Here is a 13,013-nt window from a genome sequence, read left to right as displayed (position 1 = left end):
CACACATTAGACAAGCATTCTACCACTGAGCTACATCCCCAGCCCTAAAATACTCATTTATTTCAAGAAATCATCTAGATATGTTTTAAACACAGGTGATTAAATTGCAGTTGCTGGTCATTTTCATTTTATTTAGTATGCTGAAATGCTTGCGTTCTATTTAAATACCAGACTTTACAGTTGGCTATGACATAATGTATCAGAGTGACCACAGTAAAAAGAAGTAACATTAAGTGATTCTGGGCCAGGAAGCACTGTTCCTCTTACCAAAATCTCCATTTGCTGTAACACAGCCAGGGAAAGATGCCTTTGTGTTTGCTGACATTTTCAGGGACTGACTGGGCAAAGAAACATGGAGTCATTTTCTTAAGTCTCTCCTGATCATCTCTGTTCTCTCCTCCCTCAACCTATTTTAAAGAAGACTAATCTATAAAAGATTTTTCTAAAAGAAAAAAAAAATGCCCTACCTTGAGATGCATACAGCAAGAACCATGACAGTTTAGCCTTATGGCTGGTTTCCTGGTTTAACTCCCACAAGGACTGAGGCATATAGTAGTTGGTTTTCTACATAACATTCTCTTGCTAACCTTGGTGTCATCCTCTTTCTGGATGAATCAGACACCAAGAAAGAATCTTGGTTTCAACCTTTGGTCTTTACCTTGAGCAATCTAGCAAATCCATCTAGAATGATAAGAATGTAGCCTGTTTTAGAAGACTCAGGACATTCTTCCTTCTAACTACCTTCAGTTCTTTTTGTCTTCTTCCAGAGCAGAGAACACCCAAGTTAGAGTGATGTTCACCTCTCACTTGAGGAGCTGCAGTGATTTATCAGGTCCTATACCAAATGTTTACCTATAGTATCAAATTTTCACAAGGGTCCTACAGAGTAGAAATTATGGAGTCTATTTTATTCTTAAGAAAAGGGAAGATCAGAGAGGTTCAGAAACTCATCCACAGTCAGTTTTCTAGTGGATATACTGAAATTTGTAAGAGTACCCTTACAATTCCTATGGTGTTATTCTAAGTGGAATGTGTAGAATGCCAGCATGCAAACTGTAAGGAGAATTCTTCTGTTAAATTGAAGAAACAAAAGGGTTTTTTAAGTAAAATGTAGCTAAGAGACTCAGAGTATTTGTCATCATTTCTGATGCCCCAGTTTACAGTCTAATTTAAAAACTCAATAGAAATAAGAGGCGGAAAGGCTTAAATTCTTCATGAAGTCCTATGATACCAAGCATATATAGAGAGAACATGATTTGATTTTTAAAATCGTCAAGACTTCTTAATTAAGAAAACATAATTAAAATTAAGATACTTAAAGTAGTTTGTTGTCAGTCTTTTCTCTATATCCTGCCTTCAGATGATACAATTTTATTTAACTATTTACAGAAGGATTCCTTGCATCTCTAGAGAAGACAATCACATAATCAGACTTATGGCAACTGTTCCCTTTTAATTGTAAATCATGGTTGCACTTGCAGATGAGACTATTATCACAGCAGATTATCAACTTGGTGGGGAATGTATTTGCCAACTAGAAGGAAAGTGGTTAATAAACATTAATAAACATCTTAAATCAATCACTGCTTTACTCTTAATATAGTGGTGGCTATCCAGATTAATAGAGTAGTCAAACAAAAAATGTGATGAGAAAGGAAGGCACAGAAAGGCTCTGGATGCCCTGTGTTGCTAAGAAGCATGAATCCTAACAACAAACTGGAAGATAAGGAAAAGGCAATAAACTTTCAGAGAAATGACTTGTTGGAAATTAGACAAGTAAATCTAGGCAGGCATCTTTAGTTGGTCCATTATGAACCACTGGTGATAAAAGCTAGAGGAGAAAACAAAATGCTCAATCAGTACAGATAAATGATGTTTGTCGACAGGACAAATGTAGGAATTAAGAGTATGAACTTCCTGGTGAGTTGACTAGAGTTGAAATCCAGGCCCCACAACTTCAATTTTATAGACTGGGTTACTTATTATCCTTGTTCTACCTTGATATTTTTAATGCATGAAATGGGAGATTATGAGTACCTATGTCAAGGAGTTGTGAGAATTAAATGACTTGATATTTTGTTCAGAATATAGAACAGCACCTGATATATAACAGGCAATAAGTGAACATTCAAAAAGTGCATGACATAATTGACCATTTACTACCATTTTGCATAGCCCTAGTTTTTTTCTCTGTATAGCCTTTTTTTTTTTACTGAGGATAATTAAAATAGTAAAGTACCCTTGCAATATTTAAGTCACTCCCTTACTATAAGCCAAAATCTGAATTCATTTCTTCTGTGAAGAGAATTAAAATTGTCATATATTTTATTAAAAAGAAAAGAAAAAGTCTAACATTTAAAAATGAGATTACTGCAACAAAATGTTTTATTACTGGCAAACACCAATAGACTATTGTTGTATATATTAGGCAGTACAAAGGCATCTGCACATCAATGCCTTGGGTACATACTAAAAAACAGGCCTTTGTTTAAAGATGTTCATCAGACACAGTGTTGGACTTCTGATGACAGCATGATAACTTGCTCATAGGTAGCATCAAAACTTCTATACCTCAGCTAGGACAAGTCCCAAGGAAAGGAATGAGTGGGGAAACCACTTACTATTTGCATATTTACCACGTCCAATTAACCACTTTGCTGACAGAGATTAATTTATTATTCATCTTATTCCATCATACATTAATACTTTGACAGTGGACATGAAAAATGACTGATGCAGCATATTGCAGTATCCAAAATTTTAAGTGTGGACTTCAAAGAAGTGTAGCTTAGTGTGTTGGGGAAAGCATCTCTCTTACAACATTGAAAACACACTAGAAAGTGACCAATTTTCAGTAACATATATGATCCAATATAACAAGATTTTCAGATGTCAATATGAAACATAAAGGAAGTAGGCTGCTAAATAATGCCCTGCAAACCAAATAGAAGTTTAGTTTCTACATACATTTCCCAGGCAAAAATTCTCATTGGTATTTAAATTATTCATCCTCGGTATTATTTTCTGCACCAGGTTGTAACACACTTGACCACTGAAAATGATAACTACACATAATACAGAATAGATACATAGGGAAGAACTAAAGTCTTCATTACATTAACAAAGACAAAGACAAATTTGGTAAAATTTGAAAGTGAAGTTCATCAGGAAAACCACACACTTCTTGCAACTGTGCTGCTTCAGGCTCAAATACAAGTGCAACTGGCTAGTGTGAGACCCCACAACACTGGGCCACCACATTGGTTTGAATGTGTTTCTTAGAACTGCACCATGATTGCTCATGGTGATGTGTTTTTATGTCCTGCAGCTATTCACACTTCAGATAACTCAGTCTTAATGTAAAATTAGAGATTTCAGAATCTAGAATTATCTGTTTTAAGAAAAAATCAAAAATACCACTTCTGTTTAGCAGCTCTCAATCTTGTAGTCATCTAGAAAAATATGGATGATGACCAGATGGTAACGGATGGACAAGACAGGCTGAAACACACAAATAGTTACAGGTGCTAATGTTAGTCCAATAGCAGCCCAGATAATCAAAACAACAATGCCCAAGTGCTGCCCAAATCAGTAAATGTCACTGCTTTATATTTCACCATACAAGGAAGTAATTCCAGTACATAGCTTGCTCATAAGCAGCATTAAAACCTCTGTACCTCATTTTGGACAAGTCCCAAGGAAAGAAATGAGTGGGAAAACCAAACACATTATTTACATATTTAACATGTTCAATTAACCACTTTGCTGATGGAGAATAATTTATTATTCATATTATTCCATTGCATGCAAATACTTTGACAGTAGACATGAAAAATGACTGATATAGCACATTACAGTATCCTTTTCAATGAACAAGTATGTTCCAATCTGGTGGAGAGAACTAATGCACATTAAGAAGCAATGTCTTGCTGTTTGCTTTAAAGTTTTGTTTCTTTGTGGTGCTAATTTTCAGATATATCAAAATACTTTTTCTCAATAATGGTAGTTATCTGTTAAACAAATGACATGAACATATAAAGTCCATTACCTTGCTTTAAAAAAAAAAAATAAGATCACACATTATATAAGACATATAAACTGGGGATCTCATAGCCTAAAAGAGTACCTGCAAGATTCACCAAAGCCTTGTAACTCATAATACATACATAAACACTGACTTTGCAACTAAACTAAACAAGCACCTTTCTGCTTAGTCTTGATTCCATTTCTTCAGCTTCATGGACAATAAGACCACACAATCAACACAGCAGGTTCTTCTCTGCTGGTACATTTGGTGATTAAAAGGAACTCTGTCCAGGAAGCATCATCTTTTAGTCATAAAGTTTTCAGTATAATTGTTATTATTTGATTGTGACATTCTTTATCAGTGAGGAGAGTACTTTAAGCTATGAAAATGGTTCTTATTTATCAATCCATTTGTACCTTACTATTTATTCATTGACTAAGTACAACAATTCAACATTAGTTAAAACTTTTTCTACTGGGATGCATATATAAACTCATGAAATTCTTTGAATGCTTTCATCATAAAGAAATGATGGAGGAGACAGAGATGCATCTTATGATTAGAACATTACACAATGTAGGCATGTATTGAAATATCACATGGTACCCCATATATATAGATGCATTCTTTATAATATCTACATATATGTTGAAATACATATAAAGAGATTCTTCATGATTGTATGAGTTAGCTCTGTTTATTTCTGGCTGATTTTTATTCTTAACAAAGCAAATTTTTGAGAATCATATTGGAAAGTGATCACACTAGGATAAAATTCAGGTCTTCTAAATTCAAATGCATTTTTTTTTTCAAAACTGTCTCTTACCATATTGTCATGGAAAAGGCAAAAGTACTATGGTTACTTAATAATTAAGTGGCCCTGGCAAAATCTCTACCTCTCTAAATCTGTTTCTTTGTCAGCAAAATGATGATCATAAGACCTGCCAGGGTTGCAATAATGATTAAATAAGACATTTTTCATAAAAGCACTGTGGAAATACACACTTAAAAGATAGTTGTTTTCACTCAGTTCTGTCAAAAGCTTGAGGGGATGCATTGTTATGTGATTGACACTGAAAAATCTTGCATTTTGGAATATTTTAAAAGGCTATCGCAAGTTTCTGTTGGAGGCATATTCTACAACCTACATAGACTACAAAGGGCTAGACAAAAAGATAAAAGGAAGTAAGTGTATCTCATATCTAATAGTAATTCTCAAGACCTCTATTGAGAGGAAAGCACTAGGAAAAATGAACCCTGAGCCTGATCCCCGATACCATGGTCACTGTGTTCTGAAGTGACCCGCTCTCTAAATAAGGATTAGGACAATTAGGTTGCTTAAGGAGCCTGAATTCCATCTTGACAAAAATATCTCCAGTTATAGTATGCCTAGAATCAATAAGGCTCTGGGAAAAGACAAGATGAGCATGAGAATTTTAAGAAATCCTTACGATCAAAGGAATCTTGCAACTGGAATGATCTTAGAGGTCTGCTGATGCAATTATTTGAAGAGAGTTAGACATCCAAGTGTATGATTGACAAACAGTATAAAAAGCCATGCTCGATATTATTTTGATTAACATCTTAAAAAACTGAATTATGTTTTTCATTAAAAGGAGGTACACAATGGTGCTGTAGAAATGATAGCTGACTCTGGGGAGGGGTTAGAGTAGAGGAAGGATGGTTTTCTCCACATGAACCAGGTTCAATTATTGTGTTCTCAAAGACCAAGCCTTTAATCTCAGTTAATCACCTAACAAAGAACAACCTTCCATTATATGCTGTTCAGGTGATAGATGATCCGGTATAGCCCTACCCCACTACTGGAGCAAAGGCTTATGGACAAGTATTTTAAATGAGGAGGAAAATGAATTAGAAGATATGGATTCTCTACCAACTCTGCTACTAATCTGTTGTGACCCTTGGAGGGTCAAGTTATTAAATCTGTGCTGCCACACTGATAAAATGAGAGGAATGTACTCATCAAATTATGGCCTAAAGAGAACTGATGTTCAAAGTGGTAACTAGATTCTGGAAGTCTCACAGTTAATAACTGACCAGAACTCAGGTCTCTTGATTTCAAGATCTGTGATTTCCACTATACACAGTTCTTCCTTGACATCTCTTTTAATTATTATTAGTTGTTTTTAAAAAACAAACCATTTTAATTGGGACCTACTGTAGTCTGGGCACTTTTGAAATTCTTGATCTCATGTATTCTTCACAGACATGTAACTAATTATATTTTCATTTTATGGGTTAAGATAACATTCTCAGGGAAGTTAAATACCTTAGTAAATCTGCACAATGAATGGCCAAATTTTCACATGGATATGTTCCTGAGAATTATCTTTGCTACACCAAGCTGCCTCAATTATTTATATATTAGTTTGAATTTAAATAAATGAATCACCCATCTTAAATAGATTTGCTAAACAAGACTTATCTCTTTTTGAGAAATAAGTTATATGTTTTCTTAGAAGAAATATATGCAGCAACTTGAAAGAAAGCAATTGCGCAAAAAGTGCTTTCTGGAACATTAATATTAAAGGATAATAAAAAGTGATGTATATAAAGTGCACCACTTTTGATGTTTTTATGTTGAATCCCAGATGACTAGTACATATACATAAACTTTGGTGAAGTTTTTTTGTTAGTTTGTTTTAATGTTTGGAGACAACCTGCTTTTAGGGAGAAGTTTTCGTTTATCTGTATCTTTAAGGATTAACTTTAATAATAACTTGAACTTTTAGAACTAAGTGATGATTGGAGCTGGGCTATATTGGTTCTTCCTACTCATGCCTCCTCTGGCTCTTCATGGTAACTGATAGACAAACATAAAAACATGTGCATAGGATATATATATATATATATATATATAAACATATATATATAACATATATATATAAAACATATATATATAAAAACATATATATAAAACATATATATATAAACATATATATATAAAACATATATATATAAACATATAAACATATGTTTATATATAAACATATATTATATATAATATAATATATATTATATTATATATATTATAATATATTATATTATATTATAATATAATATATATTATATTATAATATATTATATATATAATATATAATTATATAAACATATGTTTATATATATATAAACATATATATATAAAACATATATATAAACATATATATATAAAACATATATATATAAAAAAACATGTGCATAGGATATATATATATATATATATATATATATATATATATATCACTAAATGAATGAATACACAATTTAAGAAACAAAGAACTAAAGTTTGGGGCAACCACAATCACTCTGGAGTGCTAGGATCATTTGGATCATGAGTGTTTCAAGGTTTTTTTCTAGAAATATTATCAGATCATCTTTTTTAAAACAGCCCTTAAGTGATATCAATTTCTGCTCAAAAAGCTAACAGAAGAAGTGTGGAACAGCAATGCCTATTTCAGCAGAATAATCAGAGTCGAGACAATGTTTCTGGTCACACATAGGAATTAATTACCAAAATAGTTAAATTTTTCTTCAATGCAGAATATATTGTGAAAGGTTCTGCTAATCCTCTAGGTTGCTATCCCAGAGTCCAGAGATCTTCCTATCAACAATAATTTCCTGCCTCCAAGAAAAGCAAGAGGACAACAAAAACTCCTCAGCAGAATCAATGAAGTGACCTGTGGAACACCAGTAAGGTGGCACTAGCACTCATTACAGTGTGTATTATGGCTAATACACACTGGAAGCAAAACTCTGGTCCCAGATTCCTTGCAATGATTTCTACTCCAAGAGATCAGCCATTAAACCACATAGAGGACCCTCTCAGTTGTAGTTTAAAAACCTCTGAGCTCCTGAATTGCTCTGGGCTATGGGCCATGTAGCTTTGATTCTAATTCCTCTTTGACTCTGATCAGAGATCTGGCTCCATTTTTTGGCCTATGTATGATATGCCTGAGTAGCCCTACAAGGAAAATACTATTCCCACTCCCTTCAAAACCCACCACTCCCTTTCGAAGTTTACAGCGTGTACTGAAAGTGTCTCAGAAAGAATAATGCTATAAATCCAAGATATAATCATAATTATCCTTATGTAACAGCATTGGACAACTTCAAATACAAACCACACTTTTAAAATCTGTTAATATTTGCTTCTAGGAAATCCCTTTTACTCTTTAATTGTATAAGCTCATCACAGCAGTATAATTTCTGGAGCTCATATTTGTGGGAGAAAGGCTGGCACTGGTGTGCTCAGATCTAGGATGGCTTTCTCCTTCCTTTATCTCTTGAAATTATTGAGAGACTCTAAGATAATTTTCTAAAGTATGCAGAGCACAGGTACCTAGGAAAGCCAGGAGCTGAGGTGGGAACCTGAGTATTGCGCTGACATCATTTCATGCTCCGCACATATGGTACATCACAAAAGCAGTACTGGCTGAGCACACGGGTCTATTCTGGACTTTTGTTGGCTTTCATTACAAGCAGCCTTGCTTTTTATCATTTGCAGTCAGTTTTACATTTACTTAACTAGAAAAAAAAATATTATAAGGTAGTTTCACAATTTATGTTCTTAAACGCATGCAAAATAAAGTGGGGCCCTGCAGTGTTCTCAAAACCTGCTTCTCATATAGCTGCACTTTAAAAAAAAACTCATCAAAATCTCTGCAACTGGGTCAGCTTGCACAAAGACGCTTGGGGTAGCCATGAGCTCCCTCTGCACCCTGCAAACCTTGTAAGTGACACCTCATAATAGTGTAAATGAAGCATAGCATGATGAGAAAATGAAGAAGAATGAACCTGGATAGTCAACCCAGCAGTTTTCAAAACATAGGAGACTCAATTTTATCCCCAAAAATATATCCCACACAATTTTTCTTTTACACATTCAATCATACACATGTATTCCCCATTAAGAAAAAAAAAAAAAAATCTTGTGATTCTCAGAAATCCTAACACATTTAAACAGGCTCGTTGATTTGTTCATTTACACATATCTATTTGTGATAGTCCCAAATTTTGAAGTAAACCTCATTTTTACCTGTTCAGATTATCTGCTAGAGATTTATCATAGTGTCAGATACCTTTGTGCTTTCCTTTCACCCTCATCTATTAGGCTCAAACATTCTTTCCTTGTGAGCCCTTTGTCCCAATAATTAGCTAAATATGTAGGGAGGTTTATTGACCTAACAAATGCAACATCACCTCTTTCTTATTAGGTCCCTTTGAAGCCATCACCCTGCTGGCCCTGTTCTCTGGCCCCTCCACACTCCCAGCTCACCCTCATCTTTCCATCCCTAACCCTCAGAGGCTTATTTTCATTCTAATGTCCCTAGATTTGTTCAGGCCAGAGTTAATTCCCTCTTTTCAAGGGAGGGGAGGGATGAAACATGAAAAATTCACACCTGGCTTTTATCTAATGAGGTTTGGCTCCTGACAGGCAAGTTTATTCTTCTGATTAAAAGAAAAGAGAAAAGAATCAGAAAGAGTGGCAGTCTGTTTCAAAAGAGTGAGTGTGAGGACGCTGGGGAATTGTACAAACAAATATGACCCTGGGATAGCACCTTCAAAGGAAAAAAGTTCTCAGATCCAAAAGAATAATACCAAATGCGACCCACACTGTTTTCTCCACTATCCTATTCTCTTTTTCAGTGATGGATGCGCCTGATTTTTCATTCACACGGAGATAACCACTGTATTCTGGAGGGAAAGAAATGTTTGCAAAGACCACCAGACGGCGCCTGCCGGGGGTAGAAGCTGCAGAGGGAAAGGGAAAGGAGTGCTTGACTCTGCCGCAGGGCCTCCTTGGTGTCTTCTCCCCATCTCCCAACCACTCTCCCCATTCAGCTGCCTAGTCCCTCTGCAGAGAGGCAGAGCCAAGAGAGGAGGGGTGGGGGGAGTTAATGTGCATTTGAGATTATTAGCCAAGTGCCTCCCACTGGTACAATTAGACGCCCCCCCCCCTCGTCTACCCCCATCTGGCTCACTGCACCCACCCACCCACGCTCTGTCTGCCCCTCCTGCTCCCTGGCTCTCCTCCCTCCACTCCTTCCTCCCACAGGACTTACACAGTTCTGCACAAAGGCAGGGCAGTGGTTGAGAACTGCATCCAGGTAAAGGGAGCAACAAGCTCCGAGAATACCATGAGCGAGTGGTGACAGCATTAGAAACTCCTTACTATATTTTAGAAGGACTGACCCTCTGATAACTTGCAGCTAGGAAGCCCCAGTTCCGGGCATCACTCCTGTCTCCATATTAGCTACTCTTGAGAGAATTACTGGGAGAGAATTGAGGAAAGGAGCTAGGGAGCCAATTCCTATGACCCTCAGTGAAGTGATTTCTTTTTCCACTACCAAAGGAGTTGTCAGAGCAACTTGGCCTCTCTTTAGTTGGGTTATGCTTCTCATATGTAAACCACATTGCCCCAGGTAGAAGACTGTCCTGTGGAAGGTCTTCCCAGCAGCTGCTCAGGGAAGAGAAAAATACATGGAAGAGGGGCAAAGGATCCAGGGCTGAACCAAGGCTTAAAGGTGAATGGGCCCTGCAAAAAAAGATGGAAAAGGGACACAAGAAACTGTTCACAACTTTCACTCTGCTTTGTAAACGAGTGTATTTTACACTGAGTCGAAAAGAACGGTTGGGATTGGGGAAAGACTCACAAAAAACTCGTTGGATATTTTATTTTTGTCAATTCAGGGAATCTGAAATAAGCATTTACCCAAAGATGGGAGGAAATTGGTTCACCTTGTTGCTCACTATGGAGAAGGAACCGAGTAACCCTCCAAGGCGTTTCTCTGTACTCTCCTCTTTACAAAGGACCCTTTGCTCTAACTTCTCTTCCTCCAGGCAGATGCCCTGGTTTAATCCAGCCAGCCTTGACTTGGAGAGAAAATATACTGAGGAAGGAGGAAGCAGGACCTCCTTATTACAGCAGCCTGCAGACAAGATCCTCAGGGAGATGGATTTGTGTAGCCAAGCCTCTCTCTGTTCCATTTAGAAAATAACTCAACCTAATCTCCAAGAAAAGATGTATATATGTATGCAGTGGGTGGAAGAAAGACACTGTCCGGAAGTCCCCTCTGTACCTCCGGGTAGTGGCTGGCTAGCATTGAAGAGGGTGCCTCAGTTATCCTGATACCTTCTCCAATTAAGTGAAGAGTAGGGGTAGCACTGATTGGCCTCCTGTTGAGTGAGTCCCGGGACCGCTTCCCTCTGACTAGTCTGAGCTTACTTTGGAGGAATGTGCAGGCAGAAATCTCTCCATCCCCCGGGCCAGGGAAGATGGGCAGGAGGTGGGGCAGCACACACAGCACAGACAAAAGGTTCTGCAGAGCCCTCTTCTCTCTGGCGCTCAAGTCCCTTGGCTGAGGGTGGCGCCCCATCTGGCCACTAAGTGACCTTCTGGCGAGTGACGCCCCCTTCCCTCGGGGCCAGCGGCCCGCCCGGGACTGGTCCTTTAATAGGTGCCCACATCTCTCTTTCCGCACCTCTACAAGGAATGCCCCTCCCACCCTCTCCACAAACACCCGCGATGCCTTCCCCATCCCCTTCTATTGTCTTCAAAGAGATAAGTGGCTCCCACCAAACACACCCAAATGCACCTCCCTTTTCTCGAGCTCCCATTTCTTTGAGCCTTAGGGGCCCAGGAGCGAGTGCAGGGTTGAAGGGGGAAAGCAAAGGGGTAACCCGTAAGAACTTGGCACCGCAGACCCACCGTGTCCGCCTCGCAAGGATGCCGGTGACCTGTAGATTGCAATAGGCACTGAATGATGCTTGCTGCTGCCATGGAAATGGTGGATGTGGTGCGCTCCCAAACTGGACGCCCCCCACGCCACTCCTAGGAGGCCGCTGAGGGTGAGCGGGACTATCCAGAGCAGGGCCAGGCGCCCCCCTGCGCCGCTGCCGCCGCTACCGCCACCCCCGGGCGAGCCCAGCTCGGCGCTGCACCGGAGCATCCTCTGGTACATGGCGGGGCGCCCGCCGAGGGGCAGCCGCCGCGGGAGGCAAAGTTTGGGGCGTGAGGAGAGGAGAGGGCGCAGGGGAGCAGGCGCGCAGGGTGGGCTGCGGGGCCGGCCACCTCACCGCGCCAGGGCACCCATCCTCTCCCTCCTTCGGACAGTCTTCTCGGGGTCCTGGAGTCTGCCGTGCCTTGCACCCCAAACAATCCGAAACATAGCCGAGGCGAATGCAGCTGGCTGGGGGCTTGTCCGGAAAAGCAGCCCCGGGGAACAGCAAGCGCGGAGAGGATGGCTGCTCCCAGATTTCCAGGGCTCCAGGTTCTCGAGAGATACTCCCAAAGAGTTTCGGGCGAGAGTGCGTGCCGGGGGGTGGGGAGCCGGGAAATTGTTTAAAGCTCCTCCCGGAGGGTCCTCACTTCTACATGACAGCCATCCACCACGAGTCCACTAGGTAAATCCATTTAGCATTGTGTGTGGGGACTGGGGAGGCCACTTCGCCGGCCCAACCTCCTTTCAAGGGAGCAGCAGACCCCATAGAATCGAGGCGCCCCTTCCCTCCATTCAGCCCCGGCCGGCTCGCCCGCTCGCGCCAGCCTCCCCCGGGCAGCGCGCAGAGCAGCGGCGCGCATCGCCTGCTCCCGAGGCAATCTCCGCGTCCGCCGCCTCCTGACACTTACGCCCGGCGAGGGGTTCAGAGGGAAGAGTGCACCCTTATGAAGGATGCCGGGCTCCAACAAGGGAAAGAGAGCTGAGGGAAAGAAGAAGCAGACGAAGGAGTGGGGAACTGGAAAAAAAAAAAAAAAAAAAAAGAAGGGAGGGAAAAGAAAGAAAAGAAAAAGAAAAGAAAAACCACACACGCTGGCGAAGCAAGGGGCTCTATGCAAATCTGCAGTCTCCAAACAGCAAATCACTGAAGCTCGGATGCAATGCAGAGGACGAGCCTAAGTAACGAGGGAGGCTGGTCTAGCTTCCCACAAAAATCGCCCTGCTTTGCCTCTCCCTCGCATTCTCCA

The 13,013-nt window shown here is 39.7% G+C and overlaps 1 protein-coding gene across 34 annotated transcripts in view; it reads right to left on the bottom strand.

Moving 5' to 3' along the window:
* The window catches only part of NRXN1 (neurexin 1), a 1,087,847-nt gene that overhangs the window by 417,266 nt on the left and 657,568 nt on the right, over positions 1-13,013 (bottom strand). The window contains exon 1 of one of the 34 annotated variants that reach the window (XM_079110055.1): positions 11,757-12,766. The exons of 30 other annotated variants lie outside the window; for them this stretch is intronic. In XM_079110055.1, the coding sequence (XP_078966181.1) occupies positions 11,757-12,009 (253 nt within the window). In that variant the 5' untranslated portion in view covers positions 12,010-12,766. Of the gene's footprint in view, positions 1-11,756; positions 12,767-13,013 lie in introns of those variants that run through there. 3 more of the 34 variants (XM_079110054.1, XM_079110053.1, XM_079110052.1) reach the window with 3 other exon arrangements.

This window comes from Sciurus vulgaris, assembly GCF_902686455.1.
Source record: "Sciurus vulgaris genome assembly, chromosome: 14".
Taxonomy (NCBI): Eukaryota; Metazoa; Chordata; class Mammalia; order Rodentia; family Sciuridae; genus Sciurus; species Sciurus vulgaris.
Note: the sequence above shows the minus strand (reverse complement) of the source record. Positions and strands in the feature narration are given on the sequence as shown.